The sequence below is a fragment of the Anser anser genome, assembly GCF_964211835.1.
Source record: "Anser anser genome assembly, chromosome: 29".
NCBI classification, from domain to species: Eukaryota; Metazoa; Chordata; class Aves; order Anseriformes; family Anatidae; genus Anser; species Anser anser.
The window spans coordinates 475,623-499,630 of NC_139750.1; the positions used below are offsets into that span (position 1 = coordinate 475,623).

The 24,008-nt window shown below is 49.7% G+C and overlaps 1 protein-coding gene across 1 annotated transcript; it reads left to right on the forward strand.

The window, feature by feature from the left end:
* Positions 1–850: 850 nt before the first annotated feature.
* Positions 851–2,134, forward strand: LOC310887820 (olfactory receptor 6C3-like). Its single transcript, XM_083813998.1, has one exon. It carries the CDS (start codon positions 854–856, stop codon positions 1,919–1,921), a length of 1,068 nt encoding a protein of 355 aa, XP_083670124.1. The 5' UTR covers positions 851–853; the 3' UTR covers positions 1,922–2,134.
* The last annotated feature ends 21,874 nt before the right edge of the window (positions 2,135–24,008 follow it).

The following is a 24,008-nucleotide window of genomic DNA, read 5'->3' on the forward strand; positions in this document are numbered from 1 at the left end:
GTGAGGGATCTCTTTCAGATGCTCTTCTCTCTCTCAGCATTGACAGGATGGGAGTAAGGTAAATTGCTCAGCCTCCAGGATATGACTTTTAGACAACTGAAATATAAGCCTACACAATAGTACTTGGCACTTTGCTTTTTTTAGGCGCTTCCTCTTTGTACAACAAGGACCATCCTTAAACTTTTGAAGATGACAAGATTTTTCCAGCTCTCAGAAAAGTAAGGCATTTAGGTGAGGACATTTGATAGTAGGAGAGAAGAGCAACTGTTTGGAAACAACTGCATTTTGGTACAGAATGAGGTCAGATGAGATTGTGTGACAGATCCGTTTCCACTGACTTGGTGGGACCATATGAATTTTGGCCTTAATTAAGAGTACTAAAAAATGTAAGCCACACTTGGTCCCCATTTTCCCTCTTTCCTAAAGAAACAAGGGAAGATGACATAGAAGTAATCAGGGCATTACAAAAGATGTACTTGAAATTTTCTTATTTTGAAATCAAGCAAGGGATCCCCAGCTGTTGCTAGTCCAAAAGGGCAAGTACTGAAGAGGAGAGAGAATAACTTTCAATGTACATATTCGAATCGATGGTTTAGCACCTATGTTATAGAAGGTATTTGCGCAGTACGTGAGATTTCCTTTTGAAACATTGTTATGATGGATGTTTGCAATTGTTCTGAGTGAATGTGGACTTTCCCAGGAACGGGGTGCAATCACTAACAACCCCTTGTTAGCCCTGTGTTCTTGAGAAAGAACCATTTGTGGCTGATGGAGAAAGCTGGAAAGAAGACAAGAAATTCCCAGAGTACTCTAGCTGATATGTGAAACAGGAAAGCCAGTCTCTCTCTGTTGTATGGGAAGCCTGCAAGCAAGGAAAGAGAGAAGGAAGGAGATAGCCTTCTGTCCAGACCATGAAATTACTGTACTTGGTTTTGCCATGTTTCTGCCTCAGCAGGATGAATGGAAATTGGGCATGGGAGTAGGCAATGGAACTGTCATTTCTGAATTCATCCTCTCAGGCTTCTCAGGGCTTGATCAAAGGCTACAGCTATTTCTCTGCCTGGTACTTCTACTTATGTACCTGACAACGGTGATGGGGAATGCAGCCATCATTTTCCTGGTGTGTGTGGATAACCACCTGCAAACCCCCATGTACTTTTTCATTGGCAATCTGGCATTCCTGGAAATCTGGTTTACGTCCTCCACAAGCACCAAACTGTTGGTGATTCTGAGCTCTGGCAGGAGAACAATCTCAGTAGGTGGCTGCTTTGCCCAGTCCTCTTTCTATTTTGCCCCGGGTGCTGCAGAGTTCACTCTCCTTGTTGTCATGTCCTTTGACCGTTACGTTGCCATCTGCCAGCCTTTGCGCTATGCTGCCATAATGAAACATTGGCTCTGCATCCACCTGGTTGCTGCTGTTTGGGTCACGGGCTTCACATTCTTGAGTTACCGCCTGGTGCTGCTCTCAAAGCTCACTTTCTGTGATTTGAACAAGACTCAGCATTTTTTTTGTGACAACACCCCCTTATTCCAACTTTCCTGCTCTGACATCACCCTGCTTTGGAAAATAGACTCGATTTTCATGTTGTTTATCGTGCTGTCTTCCTTGTGTTTAACTCTGGCATCTTACACAAGCATCTTTCTCTGTATTCTACAAATGCCAGCAGCCTCTGGGAGGAAAAAAGCTTTTGCTACATGCTCTTCCCATCTCACCACCTTGGCCATTGCCTATGGAAGCTGCATTGCTCTCTACGCACATCCCACAGGACATGTTTCTTTGGAGACCAACAGAAGTGTAGCTTTGCTGAACACTGTCCTGTACCCATTCTTAAACCCAATCATCTACAGTCTTAGAAACAAGGCTGTGATGCTGGCTCTGAAGGAAGTCATTGCCCGTGCAACAGCACAGCTTTTCCCCTAATCGTGATGCATTTCTGAAGAGCAATTTGAGTTCTCTCCTGCCATATCTTACGTAATACCACCATCACTGTTGTGGTTTAACCTGGCTGGCAGCTAAACACCACACAGCCGTTCACTCACCCTCCCCCCTCCTTCTCTGGGATGGGGGAGAGAAACGGGAAAGTGAAGCCTGTGAGTTGAGATAAAGACAGTTTATTAAGACAGGAATATAATAATAACAATAATAATAATAATAGTGATAATGATAATAGTATTAATAATAATAATGTGTAAGAAAACAAGTGATGCACAATGCAATTGCTCACCACCCGCTGACCGATGCCCAGCCTATCCCCGAGCAGCCGGCCCCCCCACCCCGGCCAGCCACCCCTTAATATTGTTTAGCATGACGTCAGATGGTATGGAATACCCCTTTGGCCAGTTTGGGTCAGCTGTCCTGGGTCTGTCCCCTCCCAGCTCCTGCTGCACCCCTAGCCTGCTCGCTGGCAGGACAGAGCGAGAAGCCGAAAAGTCCTTGGCCTGGTGTAAACACTGCTCTGCAACAATTAAAACATCAGCATGTTATCAGCGCTCTTCTCATCCTAATCCAAAACATAGCACCCTACCAGCTACTATGAGGAAAAATTAACTCTGTCCTAGCTGGAACCAGGACAATCACATATATGTGACCTCCACATGAAGATGCCTCTGGAGGTTTATGTTCCTTCTGGATTGTGTTAGGCTGCATGATAAGAAGCACATCTGCACGCAAAAGGAAGGCCCAGGGAAGCGGTGGCAGGATGAGTAATTCAGTTCATGCCCTGCCCTGGCTGCTTCCAGGCCCAGCACAGGAGAGCCCCCAGCTCAACAAGAGCCCATCTCCATGAGCCCAGAAGAGCACAAAGCACAATGGCAGGTGGGAACCCAAGTCACAGGCTCCTGCGGAACCAAGATCTTGTCCCAGCTCCTTCCAGGACTGCCTTGGGTAGACCACCACCCCAATGTCCAGGAAGGAAACCCATGAAGGTGAGCCACTGGCAGCAGCTCTCTGCATCACAATATACTAAGAGGGTTGCTGCCAAGGGCTGTAGGGACACATGGTGTGTGTACATGGGGCTGAGTGCAGCAACTGGACTAGAACCAGGGTGTCAGAGGGCCTGTTCAGATGCCCTCGAGTGGCGAGAATGGGAGCCAGGGACATGTCCTGGGGAGGCTGAGCGTCTGAGCCCAGCTGCTGGAGGGATCCACCTTGCACACACACACACACAAGCATGCACACATACACAAAACCACTTTACGTTTCCCACTAATGTGTCTCCGTCCTGCTCAGCCGGAGAGGCTTGTGTGTGTGCCTTCCAGGAGTATATGCTCTGCCCTGCTCAGGTTGAACCCAGGGACATGGAGCTGCAGCAGCCTCAGCTCTCTCGGGCTGCCAGAGTGTGTGCCTGCTGGGCACAAAACCATCTCTGTATATGACATAGGTGCAGCAAGGCTGAAAAGAGTGGAAAGACAAAAGGGCAAGAGAAAACTGACCGAAGTGCACATTATTGCCAACACAGGTGAGATCTACTGCCAAAAAATAAATGGATTAAGAGGAAAAAGTACCAGGAAAAGAGAGAACCTGAATATTGAAGTGGAAGAGATCTGAGCCATGAAAACAGATTACTAATGTCAACTGTCCTGCTGTACAGGTCAAACCCAGGATGCTGAGAAACAGATAGGAGCCCTGAAAGCACAGTATGAAAAAGATAGAAGGATATTAAAAACTAGAAAGGCACCGTATCTTCAAGCTTCAAAACTCTTGCAAAAGCTGGAGATATTCAATGCGGTGGTCAAAACCTTAAATTAAGATGGAAAACTGAAGGAAAAGAGACAGTTCAGGCTTAAGACTTGAATATAACTTTTAGAGCTCTTAAGAGAAGCGATCCCATCTCTCCTGCATAACTTCTGGAAAAGTACTCTAAAAGTATAATAAATTGGATCTCCTGTACAGGTTTGTATTGTGTTTTGTATTTGATTGTATTTTGTTTTAAGGCAAAAGTGATTTTCAGAAGGATTCGGATTATTCTCTTTGTTTCCTCAAAAACTTCTGCTCCTGTGTCATCTCACACTACGTTATCATCAATACAGTGCAGATATTCAGGATCTTCCCCCTGTTCAGTGCAGTCTGGATCAGTCCATGGCAAATGGTAGAGCTGTGTTTCCACCCCTGGAACAGTCAATTCCAGGTGGATTGGATGGCCCTACAAGGTAAAGCAAACTCTCTCTTTCACTCTGATATCAAAGAGATTGAGAAAAAACACATTAGTGATATCACTCGTATCGTACTGCTTGGCTTTCTGTGATTCAAGTTCGTATGGAAGTTCTACCATGTCTGGCACTGCAGCACTCAGTGGTGGCATGATTTCATTCAGGCCATGATAGTCCACTGTTAGTCTCCACTCTCCCTCAGCCATTCACACTGGCCATATGGGACTATTAAAGGGTGAGCGAGTCTTGCTGCTGATCACCTGTTGTGATTTAACCCGGTCAGCAGCTAAACACCACACAGCCGTTCGCTCACCCACCCCCCTCCCTCTCTGGGATGGGGAAGAGAAACAGGAAAGTGAAGCCTATGGGTTGAGATAAAGACAGTTTATTAAGACAGGAAAATAATAATAATAATAGTACTACTAATAATAATGTGTACGAAACAAGTGATGCACAATGCAATTGCTCACCATCCGCTGACCGATGCCCAGCCTATCCCTGAGGAGTTGCCCCCCCACCCCAGCTAGCTACCCCTATATATTGTTTAGCTTGATGTCAGATGGTATGGAATACTCCTTTGGCCTGTTTGGGTCAGCTGTCCTGCGTCTGTCCCCTCCCAGCTCCTGCTGCACCCCTAGCTTGCCCGCTGGCAGGACAGAGCAAGAAGCTGAAAAGTCCTTGGCTTAGTGTAAGCGCTGCTCTGTAACAATTAAAACATCGGCATGTTATCAGCACTCTTCTCATCCTAATCCAAAACATAGCACCCTACCAGCTACTAGGAGGAAAATTAACTGTATCTTAGCTGTAACCAGAACATCACCCCTTGGCTCTCCACTTCAATCAGCTCATGGATGGGAATCAGGGAATCTCAGTTAGTGAGATGTTGCCACCAGTGCACCACTGGGGTAGCCATCAGTACCTGCTGTTCTTTGATCCTCATCAACTCCACAAAGGAATGGTCCTGAGAGGGACCAGGTCAAGGCAGACAGCTATTTAATGTCCTCCATCTCCAAGGAAGATATGCCAAAAACCCACTGGAACCCTTTTGGATCTTTGAAGTACCCTCCCTCATCCTATTCCAAGGATGCATGGAGCCTCCAGGCCAGTCCCAATGGGGTCCTTTTGCCACTCCGTCCCAGTGAGACTCACTTCAGCCTCCAATACAGTTACCAGCTGGGAACCCCCTGTCACTCCAGAAATACAAATAGGTTCTGCCCCTTTATAGCTTGATGCCGTTAGGATACACTTTGCACTGGTGTCCATTAGAGCCTTATACTCTTGTGGATCTGATGTGTCAGGCCATCAAATCCACACAGTCCAATAAAGCTGGTTGTCCCTCCACCTAGCTGGAGGCAGGGCCCTTCTAGTTCTGGTCATGGTATTCATGGAAATTGGAGCAGCAATTTTCCTGGAAGAACCCCCGTTTTGTGATTGTTTTTCCTTGCAACACACGTACCCGTGCCTCTAGGGTCGAGGTAGATTTCCCATACCCTTTTCTCATTTCCTTGACATGGTCACATAGGGAAAAATCACAGGGTGGCATAGGGTGTGTATCCACCATATCCCCTTTCTTGAGCAGACGGATGCTTACTCCTAATAGTTGAGATATTGGTTCATGCAGGTGTGGAGGAAGGAATACTCTTTTTAAGTTGGTGGACCTTTTGGGAAAGTTTCTCCACAGCCAAGACTCAGGCCTATAATGAAGAAGAAACATTTGCCACGACCAAGCTGATCTAAGGGGATCTATTTTCCGCTAGGGTTATTTGCACAAGAGAAGTCTTAGAAAAAGAGACAGAAAAGAATGAACACGGTTAAGGAGTTGACTAAAGCTTGTTGGACTTCTGGGAGATGGGGCAATTCTCTAATTCCCTGAAGCTCATGGAGGAGCCAGGTAGTTGAGAAGTATCTGAATGAAAAAAAAAGCAAGGGGAGGGAGAAATCTGGAGAGCAATTGGAATGGCACATATCCAGGTAGTCTACTGAAAAGATGCCCTTAGCCATGGTCATTTATTCAGGGGAGCCAACAGCACCTGAAAGATGAGGCAGATTAAAAATGTAGCAGGGTTGAGCAGAGGTTGTGGAAGTACAGGGGAAAAATCAATATTTCTCCACCTGCAATTAGTGCGCTTCCTGGAAATTGACATTCTTCCATGGTGGGTAAACATCGCTGTATTATTAAAGGCACTCAATTAGTTCAGCTGATGAAAATGTTCATATGTTTTTTAAAATGTTGAGAAGGTTATTCATGGTTCCAGGCAGACCTTGGTTGTCTGACCAGAGACATGCAGTGCCTGTTTCCAAAGCAACACTGTACATGAAGTGTTTGCCCAGGACTGGTCGCTGTCACGGAGGATCTGTGGGAGACCAGATCCTGCTGGAGCTGCAGGTGGAAGCTGGTCTGGGGTGCCAGGGTATGGGCACTGGCAGGAGGTGTCTGTGATCCTGTAGCTGAAGGCATTTGTGTCCTCCATAGAACCCCAGTTCTGGGAAACACTGACCTTTAACAAGAAAGAAACAAATGAACAAACAAAACCCCAATAGACACAGAATCCCCTCAATGACTACTGTATTAAACCAAGAGAACCCTTCCCCCCTCCCAAGAATTGTAGAATATGCAAAGTGCGCGGACACATTTTCTTAGATTTAGATCTTTCAGTTCCTTGTTTCGTTTTTACTGATATTAATTGATATCAATTGGCATCTTTCAGGCCTAGAGCTTGAAAGAAAAAGATGGATAGGAGTCTTGCACAGAGCCTGGTACCCCCAGGCAACCAGAATTCACTCAGAGCTGACTTTTATTGAACACAGCAAGAATTTAATGGTAGCCATATATCAGCTTGAGCTGGGTGCTTCCAAGGAGGGACCTTGCTCAAAGCTTTCCCTGGCTTCTCCTACCCTTACAAGCTTAATTTCCTCTGCTAGAGTCCAATCAGTTCTTAACATGTACACGTTATGTTCCTTCAGACTGGTGGTTCTCTGTTGCAGGGCAGGATGGCTGATGTTATCTCCCAGGGCAGGCTCCCCTCTGGCACCTCCATGGTCAGCACATCCCCCGTCCCTCATCGGTGCCACCCAGAGCCCCACACAATGCCGCTCACTGTTGCTCAGTCACCACTACATGCCACGTTCAGGCAAGGCAGAGCTCATGCTATGGCCTGAGGCTTCACTACGTTTCCTCTACTAATGTCAGACAATAGATAGCCCAGCTCCTTCCATATCAGTGGCTTCTTTCCCTTTCAATGAGCTCCTCTTAGGTCCTGGCAGGTTCCAGGAGATCCCCTTCAGCCCTCCCTGCCCCAGGCTGGACAAGCCCGGCTCTCCCAGCCTCTCCTCAGAGGTGAAGTGCTCTGGGCCCCAACCATCCTGGCAGCCCCTCCCAAACCCACTCCAGCTTGCCGACATCTTCCCTGGCTTTGGGATTTAAAATCTGGATGCAGTATTCTGGATAATGCCCTGCCTCCATCTCCTGGCCAGGGTCCTGCTCACACAGCCCAGGACGCTGCTGGCCTCCCTTGCAGCCAGGGCACTTGTCTGCCTCCTGCCCAGTCCCCTGCACACCAAGACCTTTCCCATGGGGCTGCTCCCCACCAGGCAGCCCCCAGCCTGTGTCTTTGCCGAGGTTAGTCCCCTGCAGGGGCAGAAACTGGCATTTATCCTGTGGGATTTCATGAAATTTCTGTCCATCCCTGTTCTCCTCTTCCTTGGTCCCTCTCCTGAAGCACAGAGGACTGAAGACCTGTGGAGTGAGAAGTGAAAACTAAGGTAAAGAAGGCACTGAGTGCCTCCAGACCCATCAGGGTCTGCTCTTATGTAGTCACCCCCCCCCTTTCAACAGCAGCCCTGCTTTTGTCTTGTCCATGCTTGGGCTCTAATGCAGTCACTGAAGCTTGGATTTTTACTCTTGACTTTTACTGCAGCTACAAGCTCTAGGTGAGCACTGCCTTTCCCCCAATCATACCTGCATAACAAAGGAATCGTCCATTAATTCCTTGTTTATCCCCTTCCTTTCTGTCACCTCTTGGCAGAGGCTTCATGGCCCATGTCTGGGTTCTGTCCGTGCACCAGCCCAGCCCTGTTGCCCTGTACATGGTCCCATGGCCCCATTGTTCAGACACAGCACAGGGAAGGGTGTGTTCAGGGTGGGCAATGGTCCCCCAGCATGATCCCCACTGCAGCCCTTGCTGCCCTCTCCCTATGGCTCTCCCCTTCCCCCTGTGCCTGGAGCCTGCCTTGCCCTGACAATGTCCCACAGGGGGCTTCACAGACATCCCTGCTCTGGGGTCTAAAGGGGTCTCGTCCAGGGAAGAGGTTGTACAGGGCTTGCCATTGCCCTGACACTGGCAGGGAGCTGAAGGTGAGGATGTGGGTGGCCTGGCAGCAAACCTCAGCCACAAACCAGAATGAGCAACTAGTGCTAGGAATAGCCATCGCCAGAGGCTGGGGATGACGAATGTCTTGGGCCACCTTGCCATGCTAATCATTCCACCAATGGCCCAGACTGGTCACCTGCCTCCTGCACTTGCATGTTACTCCTGTCCACGAGTCCTGGCTCTGCACCACAAATCCCCTGCTGTGAGTCCTCACCCAGCACGGCCGCACAACTCAGACAACACCTGAGTTTTCCTCTGGCAGGACAGGACCACCCACTCCTGTCCCCTCCCTGTGCTCCCTGCAGTGCCCAGAGCTGGTGGTGATGCTCTGCAGAGTGAGGGGCCTAGTTTAAAACCATTTCCTCTTGTCCTGTCAATTATGGCCTGAGGAAAAAGTTGTTCTCCATCTTTTTTATAAGCCCCCTTTAAGCACTGAAAAGCTTCAGTGAGGTCACCCCAGAGCCTTCTATTCTCCAGGCTGAAGAGCCCCAGCTCTCTCAGCCTTTCTTCACAGGAGATGTGTTCCAGCCCTCTGATCAGCTATGTGGCCCTCCTCTGGACCTGCTCTAACAGATCAACATCCTTCTTGTGCTAGAGACCCCACACTCCAAATGAGGCCTCACAAGGGCAGACCAGAGGGGCACAATCACCTCCCTTGACCTGCTGGCCACTCCTCTGTTGATGCAGCCCAGGGTGCATTTTGCCTCCTGGGCTGCAAGTGCACACTGCTGGCTCATGTCAAACTTTTTGTCCACCAGAACCTACAAGTCCTTCTCAGTAGGGCTGCTCTCAATGAGTTCTTCTCCCAGTCTGTACTCCTGTCTGGGATTGCCCCAGCCCGGTACACTTAGACTTGTTGAACATCATTAGCTTCACATGGGTGCATTTCTCAAGCTGTCCAGGTCCCTTTGGACAGCATCCCTTCCTTCTGCTCTATCAACTGCACCACTCAGCTTGGTATCATCTGCAAACTTGTTGAGGGTGCACGTAATCCCACTGTCTATGTCAATGATAAAAATACTAAACAGTACTGGTCCCAAGACAGGCTCCCGAGGGAAACCACTCATCACTGACCTCCACCTGGACATGGAGCCATTGAGAGCAATTTCATAGAGCAATGTCCTCCCCCTCAAGATAAAACAATTTCTTCAACCTCTTCCTGACCTCAGATTTGGAAGAAGAACCCAACGTCCAGGCACCAGCAGTGAGGAAATCCCCTTTTATTAATGAGATGTGACAGAGCTGTACCATAACACTAGACTCATACGCAAGCATCTCTGGATACGACAGAGTGGGTTCAGGCCTCTGCAGAAGTGGAGTGAATGCAGGTATTTCTGGACAAACAAGATCATCACAGACAAAAAGCTCAAAGACCAGGAGTTTCCTGAGACCAATTGGAACTCCCTTGTGAAGAGACATGGGAGTCACTGTCCATGGGGGTGTTCAAGGAAACGTTGGACCTGGTGCTTAGGGACAAGGTTTAGTGTGTGTCATTGGTAGTAGGGCAATGGTTGGACCAGATGATCTTGGAGGTCTTTTCCAACCTTAATGCTTCTATGGGCAGCTTATTGCCGCTGAAGGACTACTGCCTGAGTAAGCTTTGTCAGTGCATCTTTGAGCTCCTGGTTCCTCATGCTATAGATGAGGGGGTTCACTGCTGGAGGCACCACTGAGTACAGAACTGTCACCACCAGGTCAAGGGATGGGGAGGAGATGGAAGGGGGTTTCAGGTAGACAAACATGGCAGTGCAGGAACAGATGGAGATGACAACCAAGTGAGGAAGGCATGTGGAAAAGGCTTTGTGCCGGCCCGGCTCAGAGGGCATCCTCAGCACTGATCTGATGATCTCCACGTAGGAGAAAAGAATGAAAACAAAACACCCTGAGGCTAAAGACAAACTAATCACAACAAGCCCAGCTTCTCTGAGGTAAGCATCTGAGCAGGAGAGCTTGAGGATCTGGGGAATTTCACAGAAGAACTGATCCAGGGCATTGCCTTGGCAGAGGGGGAGGGAAAAGGTATTGGAAGTGTGCAGGACAGCATTGAGAAAGCCACTGCCCCAGGCAGCTGCTGCCATGTTGACACAAGTCCTGCTGGTCATTATTGTCCTGTAGTGCAGGGGTTTGCAGATGGCAACATAGCGGTCATAGGCCATGATCGTGAGAAGACAATACTCTCCTCCAATCAAGAAGAAAAAGAAAAGGACCTGGGCGGCACATCCAGAGTAGGAGATGATTCTTGTGTCCCAGAGGGAGTTGGTCATGGCTTTGGGGACAGTGGTGGTAATAGTGCCCAGGTCGATGAGGGCGAGGTTGAGGAGGAAGAAGTACATGGGGGTGTGGAGGTGGTGGTCGCAGGCTATGGCTGTGAGGATGAGGCCGTTGCCCAGGAGGGCAGCCAGGTAGATGCCCAGGAAGAGCCTGAAGTGCAGGAGCTGCAGCTCGCGTGTGTCTGCGAATGACAGGAGGAGGAACTCGTTGGGGAAGCTGCTGTTGGACATTTGTTGCCTCAGGGCATGGTTGCCTGTCCAAGGAGGGAAATACAGTCAGGACAGGGTCTCTGAACAAAATCCACTCTGTTTCTCACAGACTCCTTGAACACTCACTTTCATTCTCCCCAGATCGGATGGCGTACTTCCTGCTCCCAGGCTGGCACTCTGACCTGTGCTAGGTGAGTGCACTCTAAGAAAAACAATTCTCTGCTTGGGGGATCCTCACAGGATGCTGAGTGCCAACATCTGATCCTCAGTTTACCCCCACCCTGTTGCCCCAAAGAGCTGACATACCCAATGGCCCCAGCGTAAGAGAAAGAGCAACACAGAGAGGTGGAGGGAAAAGGACAAGCAGTATGACCGAGAGAGGGGAGGGACAGATGAACAAGCAGAAAGGGGTCACCCTGCCAGCCAGGCAGCACCATGGAGAGCAGTGGCTCTCAGCCCTTTGCCGGGCAGTGGGACAGGGCACATAACTGGAGAGGCAGACCTTCCTTCCTCTGGGGCTCTGGCTATCCAGGAGGCAGCTCCTGCCCAGGACCCCCCAGCCCAGAGGGCAGAGGCTCTGCTGGGTGGGAGAGGAGAGCTGAGGGGGGTTGCTCAGGGACACCACCTGCACTGCAAGGGATGGCAGGAGGTGCCTGTCTATCCTCTGCAGCAGGGTTTCCCTTTGCAGTTCCCTTTCTTCCTGACCATTTCTGCTGTCTGCAGGAGTCTTTTCCAGGAGCTGCTTCTCTGTCCCCACGTCTGTGCCCTGCCAGTGCTCACACACCCCGTCCCATCTGGTGTGCTCAGCTCTGCCCTGCACCCTCTCAGTGTGTGCAGGTGCTGAAGAGCAGGTCACACAAGCCCTGATGAAACTTGGAAGGTGATGCTGCTGCTGCCTTCTGAAGGCTTGTGGTGCTGAAGGCAATTTCTGAGGTTCTTCTTAAAATTTGGGGTGACAGAAACTCAAAATCTTCTCTAGTCTGTACAGCTCTGTTTCCATTCCTATCCTGATGAACCAAAGAAAGCAGAAAGCAGAGCTTCAGGAAAGCTCAGACCGCAGCAAGCAGCTTTAGCCTCGACCTTCCTTCTGAAGAGTCCCATCTGACAAGGTCTGGGGGGGGTTGTGGAGCTGTGAGCAGCCTGACCCAGGCAGCAGCCTCTGGGCACCAGCAGGACCCTGCTCTGCCCTGACTGGGGGGCTCCTTCCACTGACAGTTTCTTGCTGCATTGCCCTAGGCAGCTCCCCGGGCAGGCTGAGTGCTGAGCCTGGCAGGCAGCAGAGGCCCTGCCCCGGCACACAGCCCCTGGGGCACAGCAGAGACCCTGCTCTGCACCACAGCCCTGGGCACCCCTGCCTGCACCCCGGCACACAGCCTGTACCCAGCCCCTCCAGGAGGAACCATTGTGTCCTCTCCCTCTGACAGCTGTGGCACATAATCCCTGCTCTGGACCTTGTTCTCCTCTTATCCAAAGAAGCTCTGTGAGTCCTCCTGAAAGATGCCATAGGCTGTGGGATTTGCCAGCAAATCTGGAGATGGCACCAGGAACAACAGCTGTGCTGCCCTGCAGCCAGACACTTACCCTGTTCAGGGCTGGGAATATTTCTCCTGCAGTGAGCTCTCAGCAGCCCCCCTCCACACTGCCTTTAACATCTCCCTCCCTTCTCTCAGCCGCCCTTGTCCCCTGCAGGCAGTGCCCCCAGCCCTGCTGCGCTGTGCAGAGGAGCTGCTCCTGGGCAGAGCTGTCTCTCTGCAGTGCTGCCCGCTTGCCAGGAGCTCCCATTGGTCCCAGGAGCCCAGCCCAGCTCAGCAGCACAGGGAGCTCTTGACAAGTCCTTCGGCCTCCAGGGGAACCGACTTTGAATCAGACTGATGCGATCACTGTTATTCCTTCTGTCAGCTAGAGACAGACGCCTATTTCCAGTGCTATCTTTTCTCCTATATCACAATAGGAGTTCCTTATGGGAATCATCTTTTCCTGTCCTTTTATCAGTTAGGACCCCCACAAATTGACACAGGTGTATTCCATTTCTTTCAAGCACTTGTTAATATTCAGGAGAAGGAATTTTTTCACAGCGAATGAAATCCCTCTGTCTACACAGACTACACAACCAATTGTTGGCCAGAAGGCTCATAGAAATATAGAAGTTATGGGGTTGGAAGGGACCTTAAGGTCTAATTCCAGTCACTGTGAAAGGGGCAGAGTCACCTCCCGCTAGACCAGTTCGCTCAAGGTCCCATCCAACCTTACCTTGGACACTACCAGGGATGAGGCAACCACCACTTCTCTGGGCAACCTGTTCCAGGGCCTCACCACCCGCTGCATGAAGAATTTTTTCCTTAGATCTGATCTAAATCTACTCTCTTTTAGCTTAAAAGCACTGCCCCTTGTCCTATCACTACACTCCCTGATACAGTCTCTCCACATCTTGCTCCTATGTCTCTCCCCCTGTTCTGTTAAGAATGGGGAGGGAGAGAGCTTCTGGGTGGTGCTTGGCTACCTCCTGGGGATAAAGCCCAACACAGCCAGGGACACAAACCTGACCGACAAGTGATAAAGGAGGCAGTGAGGGAGCCAGACCTGGTCAGTCACACTGCCTGGTGAGAGCATGAGAGAGAGACAAAATGTTTCTTCCAGCAAGGTTATCTGACCAGGAACCTTGTCGGTTGGGAGACCAAGGGAAAGGGGGAATACTGGTAATAGGGGATGTCCTATGAGGAGAGGTCGAGGACACTTTGGGTTGTCTTGTCTGGAGAAAAGAAGGCTGAGGGGCGACCTCATTGCTCTCAGCAACTTCCTGAGGAGGGCAAGTGGAAAGGGAGGTGATGATCTTTTCTCCCTGGTAACTGATCACAGAACATGTGGGAATGGAACATAGCTGCGTCAGGGGATATTCAGAGTGGACAGCAGGATATATTTTCTGTACTGTGAGGGTGGTCAAACACTGGAACAGGCTTCCTTGAGACCCGGTTTTTGTTCCAGGCCTGTCAACGTTCAAGAAGCATTTGGACATTGCCCTCATTAATATGCTGTAACTTTTGTTTAGCCCTCAAGAGGTCAGGCAGTTGGACTAGACAATCGTTGAAGGTCCCTTCTAACTCTTCTGCTCTGTTCTGCTCTCTTCTCTTCTCTTCTCTTCTCTTCTCTTCTCTTCTCTTCTCTTCTCTTCTCTTCTCTTCTCTTCTCTTCTCTTCTCTTCTCTTCTCTTCTCTTCTCTTCTCTTCTCTTCTCTTCTCTTCTCTTCTCTTCTCTTCTCTTCTCTTCTCTTCTCTTCTCTTCCTACACACATGGGCAGTTCCCATTTATGTACTGGAAGGCTACAATAATTTCTCATGGAGTCTTGTCTTCTTGGTACCTAGCAATCCCAATTCTCTCAGCCACTCTTCACAGGAGGTGTATTTGGTGTGCATGGCATGCTTTTGGTAGTGGGGTGGTGGGCCCTGGTTGTTGTTTCAGGCCTGTCAGTGTTCAAGAAGCATTTGGACATTGTCCTCATTAATATGCTGTAACTTTTCTTTAGTCCTGAAGAGATCAGGTAGCTGGAATAGATGATCTTTGAACATCTCTTCCAACTGAGCTATTCTGTTCTAGTCTAGCCTTGTCTAGTCTAGTCACTACACATGTGGGTAGGCCCCATTTACATATTGGAAGGCCACAATAATGTCTCCTGGAGTCTTCTTTTCTTCAGGCTAATCCCAACTCTCTCAGCCGCTCTTCACAGGACATGTATTTGGTGTGCATGGCATGCTTTTGGTAGTCAGGTGGTAGGCTGCAGGGGGTGCTGGATGGTGAGGAACATCAATTTGAACACTTGGGGTTAGCTCTCCTGGCTGTGTCCCATCACAATGTCCTGCACACCTCCAACATACATGGCGTTGGGGGCAGTATGAGAAACATAAACATTTCATGCTGTGCAGACACACTCCATGACTGTTTATAAACCCTCTCAAAGCCAGTTTCCCCTGCACTAAAACACTTCTGCCCTGGAGAACCCCTGTGCAACAGCTGTCTTGAAGAGAGTTTGTTCTGTTTTCATCTTTCCTTTAACATGTGACCAAGTCTTGGAAGACAGAAGATGCTCCAAAAGACTTTGTCTGGAAGGCAAAGTTGAGGCTGAGCTGAGAAATAAGTAAAAAATATTCATTTATTGAGTTATTTAAACAACACTGAAAAAAATGCATTTTTCTTTTATAGATGGTGTGGGGAATGTTAGGAAATATGGCATTTGCCTTTGCAAGTAATGCTTCTTGCAGCTAGGAGGGACATTCTGCTACTCACTAGGGCTGATCCAAGATGACCAAGAGTGGCCGTGCAAGGACATCAGCTAGCTCCCTCTGCTGTCTTGGGTAAATCCCATCAGGTCCAATAGACCTGTGTATCCCATTTGGTCAAGTGTGCCCTGACCTGACCCACTCCCACCAAGTGTACATCTTCCTTGCCCCTGACTTTTCCCCCATTCTCTTTGACTTGGCTTTCCTGAAGGCCATTCTTGCCAGTACTGACTGAGGTGAAGAAGGAAGTCAGCACTTCAGCCTTTTCCCTGTCCTGTGTCAACAGATCCTGGTCCGCATTCAGCAGTGAGTCCATATTCCCGAACCTTCCTTTTGCCACCTATGTACTTCTAGAAGCCCTTCTTACTGCCTTAGACATCCTTGGCCAAATTCCATTAGAGTCGGGCTTTAGCTCTCCAATATTCCTCCTTACATGCTCAGACAAGGCCTCTGTAATCCTCCCAGGTTATCTGTTCTTGTTTCGACCATCTCTATGCTTCTTTTCTGTGTTGGAGTTTGGCCAGAATCTTCCGGTTCATCCATGCAGGTCTCTTGCCATTTTTGCCTGACTTTGTCTTTCTTGGGATGGACTGCTCTTCATGTTGGAGGAGGTGACCCTGGAATATTAACAAGCTTTCTGAGACTGCTCTTCTCTCCAGGACCTTATCCCACAGTGTTCTTCCAAGCAGATTGTTGAATAGGCCAAAGACTGCTCTCCTGAAGACCAGAGTTGTGAGCTTGCTTTTTCTGAGCCATGCGGTCCTCCCACAGGATCAACTCCACCATCTCCTGGTCACTGCAGGGAACATTGTTGACTCTTCCTGAACTTACCATGAACCACAACCCCCAGATCCCTTTCTGCAGGGTTATGCTCCATCCACATGTCCTCCAGTCTATACGTACATCCAGAAATACACTGTTTCAGGTGCAGAATCTGGCATTAGTTCTTGTTAATTTTTATATGGTAGGCAACTGACCAGTGTTCAAATCTATCAAGATGCCTCTGTAAGGCCCCTATACCGTCAAAAGAATTGATGGAGCTTCCTAATTTAGTAGATGTAGGGCACTCCACTCATGTGCCTATGCTCTCAAACACTTATATTTTTCTCTCCTCCATTCTTTACTTATCCCTTGATGTATCTGTCAAGGAACAGACCAACCATTTTCAGAGTGTGCCTCTCAGCAGTACCTTGAGACTCTTGGAGAGCTGCATAACCTCCACCAATGGCCCTCAGGGGCTGCAGAGATAGACTGAAAGCAAACCTATTTCTTCCCAGGGTGATTTCTTCCCTGGCCTGGCAGATGAGGGCAGAAGAATTTTCTTCCCACTGTCCATCCCAGTTCTGTTTCTCACTGTCATTGCAGAGAGCATTAAGTTTTAGGCATGGTCTGAGGTGTAACATTTCAAAGATGTACCAACGTCCTCAGCCAGGAGTTGGACCAGGACAAGCTGGAGCCTGTGATTTCTGTCATCCATGGAGTCACTGCCAAGGCATGGTGGGACAGGACATGCAGTTATGGGACACTTCAGTGGATGGATACAGACTTCAGGACAGACAGGCTGGAATGATCCAGAGTTGGATTTCCTCACTGAAGCTGCTTGGATATATGGAGCTCCTCTATGTGACCTGTGAAACGTTCCGTGAGCCCTTGTGGGTGCCAATCAGAGAGGGGGTCACTAAGGGTGCAATCATAATGGGAAAAAAAAGACCCTGCAGCCAGGGTGAGGAAGTAGACATAGTCATTGTTAAGCACCCCAAAGAAGTCTCTGGATGTATGAGTCTGGGTCTCCCTGAGGGCTTTTTAACATCCCTGCCATTTTCCAGAAGGGGAACAGAGCTGAGTGCAAACAGTCCAGGTAGTTTCTAGAGCGTCTTGGGACAGCATCTTGGTCCAGCTGTCAGATGGGCCAACAGAGGTAATACAAACCTGGATCTGATACCTGCATGCCAGAAAGAGCTGGTCAGGGATGTGAAGATCCGTGTCAGCCCTGACTGTCATGACCCTGAAATTGTGGGGTCCCAGATCCCAAGGAGTGTGAGGAAGGAAATAAAAGACTTTGAGTGGGGATCCCAGGTGAGCAGCCCACAAGTGCAGAACAGTGGTTGGACACCTCACGAGTTCTGTGCAGGGCTGAGGAGGCAACGAGGCCCTGGGGCTGGTGTCCTCTCGTGGTCCTAAGTGGAAGAGATGGCAGCCCTAGATAGCTGAGAAGACAAGGACCTCAGGTCTGTTGGTGGAGATCTCAGCCACACCAGAGCCCTCAGCTATTCCCACCACAAGCTGTCCAATGCTTTTGCATGTCTGTGCTTGTTTCTCTGCAGGTAACTCCTATGTCACTTCAGAATAAGTGATAATACACCTTTTAGAAAGTACAGTCCCTAAATTACCTCTTCTCCATTAATTTTCTCCCAGTTTTGGGGAGGAGAGAGAGATGTTATAGGGGAGGTTTATATGATTTAGCCCACTGCCACCGGACAGCTCCCAGGTTAGTGACAAGGTGCAAAGGAAGGAAACATTTTTAGGCAGTATACACTGACAAAATGCAAATACCTATATAACCAATCTCTAAAGTCCTAATGACTGCTAACTTGGACAACCTCTGTCACTTCAAATGTCAAATGGAATTTGCATTTGAACAACTCACTGCTCTTCTCAATCTCCTGTAATTACCATAATTAACTCAGAATGATATTCATCAATTGAGTCCTTGTGATCTCTTGCCTCAGCTTGGGAAAACGTGATTCCTGCCAGTCACCGTCTGGGTGTCCTGCCTAAAACTGAAAGAGGACAAGGTGATTTTTTGATGCAACTTCTCCTGACAGGAGAAATGGCACTGCTGGAAGTAAGTGTAGCTCCCCAGGTGTGGGAAGAAACATAAGGGATTGCTTCAGTGAGTTTCAAAGCCGATTCCCCTGGAGGCCCAGGGACTTGTCAAGAGCTCCCTGTGCTGCTGAGCTGGGCTGGGCTCCTGGGCCCAAGGGGAGCTCCTGGCAAGCGGGCAGCGCTGCAGAGAGACAGCTCTGCCCAGGAGCAGCTCCTCTGCACAGCGCAGCAGGGCTGGGGGCACTGCCTGCAGGGGACAAGGGCGGCTGAGAGAAGGGAGGGAGATGTTAAAGGCAGTGTGGAGGGGGGCTGCTGAGAGCTCGGTGTTGGAGAAATCTTCCCAGCCCTGAACAGGGTAAGTGTCTGTGTAAGGGTAAGGCAGATGCAGTATCCTACAGGTTCTTTTACAGCTGCCACTTCCCATGGCTTGTAGGACATGTCACAGTGTCTGTCCTGGCTTCTCTAGTGTAGAGGATGGGGATGATTCCTGGGTCAATGATTATCTGCCTGATTAACTGTCAGAGGGACAGGACATGAGGGTTCCTTCTCACAGGGCCAGCTGCAGGCTGTGCAGCCGGGGTGCAGGCAGGGGTGCCCAGGGCTGTGGTGCAGAGCAGGGTCCCTGCTGTGCCTCAGGGACTCTGTGCAGGGGCAGGGCCTCTGTTGCATGCCAGGATCAGCACTCAGCCTGCCCAGGGAGCTGCCCAGGGCATTGCAGGGAGAAGCTGTGGGTGGAAGGAGCCCCCTAAGCAGGGCAGGGCAGGTCTTGCTGGTGCCCAGAGGCTTCTGCCTAGGGCAGGCTGCTCACAGGTCCATGGCACCCCCAGACCATGTCAGAGGGGACTCTTCAAAAGGAAGGTCAAGGCTTTCCTGAAGTTGTGCTTTCACCTTTCTTTGGTTTATCAGGATTGGAATGGAAATAGATCTGTACAGAGTAGAGAAGGTTTTATGTCACCCCGAATTTTATGAGGAACCTCAGAAAGTGCCTTCTGCACCCACAAGCCTTTAGAAGGCAGCAGCATCACCTTCCCAGTTTTGTCATGGCATATGTGACCTGCTCTTAAGCACTTGCACACACTGTAAGGGTGCAGGACAAATCTGAGCACATAGCAGATGGGATGGGTTCTGGGAGCACTGGCAGGGCACAGACGTGGGGACAGAGAAGCAGCTCCTGGCAGGGGTGGCTGCATGCAGCAGAGATCAGCATGGAGGGAGGGAACTGCAAAGGGAAAGCCTGCTGCAGAGGATAGACTGGCACCCTGCCTGTCTCCTAGCCTCTGCCCTCTGGGCTGGGGGTTCCTGGGCAGGAGCTGCCTCCTGGGTAGCCAGAGCCCCAGAAGAAGGCAGATCTTCCTTTCCTGTTATGTGCCTTGTCCTACTGCCCAGCAAAGGGCTGACAGCCGCTGCTCTGCCATGGTGCTGCCTGGCAGGCAGCAGGCACGGCTGGGCAGGGTGACCCCTTTCTGCTTGCTCATCTGTCCCTCCCCTCTCTTGGTCATCCTGCTTGTCCTTTTCCCTCCACCTGTTTCAGTCTTTCTCTTATGCTGGGGCTCTTGGGTATGTCAGCTCCTTGGAGTGATGGGGAGGAATTCAGCTGAGGATCAGGCACTGGTGCTCAGCATCCTGCAGAGGAGGTGTCTGCAGGGGAACAAGCTGCCAAAGGGCCTTTCTAACCTGTGGAGCTCCCGGCAGGGCAGTCAGCAGTTTCAGCTGCAGAGTCAGGCACTAACCTTGTGGCTTCTACCCCAGCCATGTGGCCATGGGGCTGTGGTGTCCCAGCACTCCTGGGTGCAGATACTGACAAGCTCTTCAGTGTTCAGAGGGGTTTTACCTGAGAGATCCTGAAAATCGGACCTGGCCCCTGCATCCCCCTCTGCTCCCAGATACCACAGAATTAGAGCATGACCTACTCCTCGGGAGTCTATGGGCAGAGGTCCTGCCCCTCATGGCGTACTCAGACAGCAGAAAGCAGAGCTCCCAGCAGAGAACTGCAGCAAGGTCCTGCCAAATAGGACAGAGGATAGGCGTGTTGTGGGGGAGAGTCTATGAGAAACAGCTTTGGTTTTGCGCAGAGAAATCCGTTCTAACTCTTCACCGTCTTTTTCTCTTGGGACAGTTGTCAGGGCCCAGAGAGAAAATGTCCAACAGCAGCTTCCCCACAGAATTCCTCCTCCAGTCATTCGCAGACACACGCAAGCTGCAGCTCCTGCACTTCGGGCTCTTCCTGGGCATCTACCTGGCTGCCCTCCTGGGCAACGGCCTCATCCTCATAGCCGTTGCCTGCGACCACCGCCTCCACACCCCCATGTACTTCTTCCTCCTCAACCTCGCCCTCCTCGACCTGGGCTCCATCTCCACCATTCTCCCCAAGTCCATGGTCAACTCTCTCTGGGACACCAGGACCATCTCCTACTTGGGATGTGCTGCACAAGTCTTTCTGTTAGTTTTTTTACTTGGAGGCGAGTATTTGCTTCTCATTGTCATGGCCTATGACCGCTACGTTGCCATCTGCAAACCCCTGCACTACGGGACACTCATAGGTGGTAGAAGTTGTGTCAAAATGGCAGCATCTGCCTGGGGCAGTGGCTTTCTCAATGCTGTGCTGCACACTGCCAATACCTTTTCCCTCCCCCTCTGCCAAGGCAATGCCCTGGACCAGTTCTTCTGTGAAATTCCCCAGATCCTCAAGCTCTCCTGCTCTGATGCCTATCTCAGGGAATTTGGCCTCGTTGGGTTTTCAGCGTGTTTACTCTTTGCATGTTTTTTTTTCCTTGTGCTGTCCTATGTGCAGATCTTCAGGGCTGTGCTGAGGATCCCCTCGGAGCAGGGCCGCCACAAAGCTTTTTCCACATGCCTCCCTCACCTGGCCGTTGTCTCCCTGTTTATCAGCACTATCATGTTTGCCTACTTGAAGCCCCCTTCCACCTCTTCCTCATCCCTGAACGTGGTGGTGACAGTTTTGTACTTGGTGGTGCCTCCAGCAGTGAACCCCCTCATCTACAGCATGAGGAACCAGGACATCAAAGGGGCACTGAAGGAACTGATCCTACTGGTGGTAATTAAGAAAGAATAAGCTGTCTGTCTTTCTTCACAAGAAATCTCCAATTGATCACAGCCAAATGTTGTGCTTTGGAGTATTCTGTCATTGGTAACCATGGTTGTACACAAGTGCTTGCATTCATTCTACTTCTGCAGGGACACGAACACAGTCAGACTCACTCAGAGTCCTTCTGTAACTGTGCCTATTGTCACACGACAGGTGGCCTTCTGTGTTTCTTCTATTCATTTAAAAAGGATTTTTTTTTTTTCAGTGCAGGGCCCTGGCATCAATGCAGAGCATTTTCCCTATGCCTCCAGCACCTCATTTTTTCCTCCCTGAAGGCCCTCTCCATCTGCTTCCCATCATCAGATTGGGTGCTGGCAGTTCTGTACTCGGTGATGTCTCTGACATTGAACTCCCTCATCTGCAGTATGAGGAACTACGAGTTCCGGGAAGCACCGAGAAATTGACCACAAGGAACCTTGTACCATCAACAAGAACTTGCTTCCTCTTCTATGCACAGATCTCAGAGTTTGTCTTTTCCTGTAGATAATCGTACTAACGTGTTATTCTTTAGGTTTACACCACTTCTCTTGAGGCTTCATCCAGTCATCTCTGAATCTGTCACAAATGCTTTGAATGCTGTACAAGACCTGACCTCCCTACCAGCATCTCTGGAAAAAAACAGGATCCTGAATGCACTGCCAATGTCTCCTGGGGCAGTGAAGAAACGAGGCAAGGGAGGCAGGAGACCATTGTCTGAGTCAGGATGTCATAATCAAACTAAAGCATAGAAAGGAAAAGCAAATGCAGTGGAGGTAGGGAAAAACAAATTGGAAAGTTTATAGCGATATGGCCCAGGAGTTTAGAGATGGGATCAGGAAAGCCAAGGCACAGCTGGAGAGAAACTTGGCCAGGGATGCAAAGAATAACAAGAAGGGTTTCTGCAGATACATAAGGCAACAAAGAAATTGTATCCTCCGTAAAAAGGGTCACAGGGGACCTGACTAAAACTGACATGGAAAAGGCTGAGGTGCTCAACACCATTTTGGACTTTCTCACCAGCCCATTCCACACCTCCCAAGTCACAAAATGTCAAGGCAGGGACGGGGGAGATGAAGTCCACTCACTGCAGAGAGAGAACAGGTTTGAAACTACCTGAGGAACCTGAGGGTGCAAACTCCATGAGACCCAATCAGGTGCATGCCAGGGTTCTGAGGGAACGGGCAGATGAAGTTCCTAAGCCGCTATCCATCATATTGGAAAAGTTGTTGGGGTCAGGTGTTGTCCCAGAAAGTCTGAAAATATAACACCTATCTTTTAAATGGCTAAAAATGACAACCCAGGGACCTACAGACTGGTCAGCCTCACCTCTGTGCCTGGGAATATGTTGGAGCAGAACCTCCTGGAAAGCATGCTAAGGTTCATGGAAGACAGGGAGGGGATCTGAGATAGCCAAAAGTGCAGTTGATACAGAAAAGGGAAGGGACGCCATGCAGAGGAACCTAGACAGCCTTGAGGAGTGGGCTCATGTGAACCTCCTGCAGTTCAACAAGGCCAAGCACAAGGTCCTGCTCCTGGGTCAGGACACTCCCCAGCATCAATGCAGATTGGGTGATGAGTGGTTTGAGAGCAGACCTGCAGAGAAGCACTTGGGGATATTAGTAGACGGAAACCTGGATATGAGCTGGCAATGTTCACTTGCAGCCCAGAAAGCCAATCGTATCCTGGACTGCATCATAATACCATAGGTGGAAGGTCTAGGGAAGTGATTCTCCTCCTCTTCTCCATGTGTGTGAGACCCCACCTGCATCCTGCTTTAGGGCCCTAGTGTAAGAAAGAAGTAGACTTATGATAGAAGGTCGCAAAAATTATCACAGGACTGGAAAAACCTGTCCTATCAAGAAAGCTTATGAGAGCTGGAGTTCTTCAGAGTATAGAAGAAAGGCCTCTGAGGATACCTTACTGGGGCCTTCCAATACATAAAGGGAATGGAATGTTGTGGAGAGATGCTTTAACAGGATGTATAGTGACAGGACAAGAGGTAACATTTTCAAACTACCAGAGGGTAGATTTTGATCTCCTGTAAGGTAGAAATTCTTTACTGTGATGGTAGCTAGATACAGGACAAGGTTGCCTGTAGAAGTTGAGGATGCCCCCTCCCTTAAAGCATTGAAGCTCAACTTGGATGGGGCTCTGAGCAACTTCCACTACTGGAAGAGAAGGTACCCCTTCCCATGTCAGGGGAAGATGGAATTAGATGCTCATAGAATGATTGAATCATAGAATGGTTTGGCTTGGAAGGCACCTTAAATATCATCCAGTTCCAACTCCCCTGCCATTAAAAGGGACACCTCTTACCAGACCAGATTGCTCAAAACCCCACACAACCTAGCCTTGAACACCTCCAGGAATGGGGCATCCACAGCTTCTCTAAACAACATGTTCCAGTGTCCCAGCATCCTCAGAGTAAATAATTTCTTCCTTATACCTAATCTAACCATACTCTCTTTTAGGTTAAAGGCATTACCCCTTGTCCTGTTACTACACTCCCTGACAAAGAGTCTCTCCCCAGCTTTTCTGTAGTCCCCCTTTAGGTACTGAAAGGCTGCTAGAAGGTCTCCCCAGAGCCTTCCCTTCTGCAAGCTGAACAACCACAACTCTCTCAGCCTGTCTTCATAGGAGAGGTCCTTGAGCCCTATGATCATCTTTGTGGCCCTCCTCTGGACTCATTCTAATATTCCCACTTCCTTCTTTTGCTGGGGGCCCCAGAGCTGAACAAAGCACTCTGGGTGGGGTCTCATGAAAACAGAGTAGAGGGGGAGAATCTCCTCCCCTGCCCTGCTGGCCGTGCTTCTTTTGATGTAGCCCA

Coding starts and splice junctions, on each gene's coding strand:
- LOC310887820 (XM_083813998.1), top strand. CDS start 854: ATGGGAAGCCTGCAAGCAAGGAAAGAGAGAAGGAAGGAGATAGCCTTC.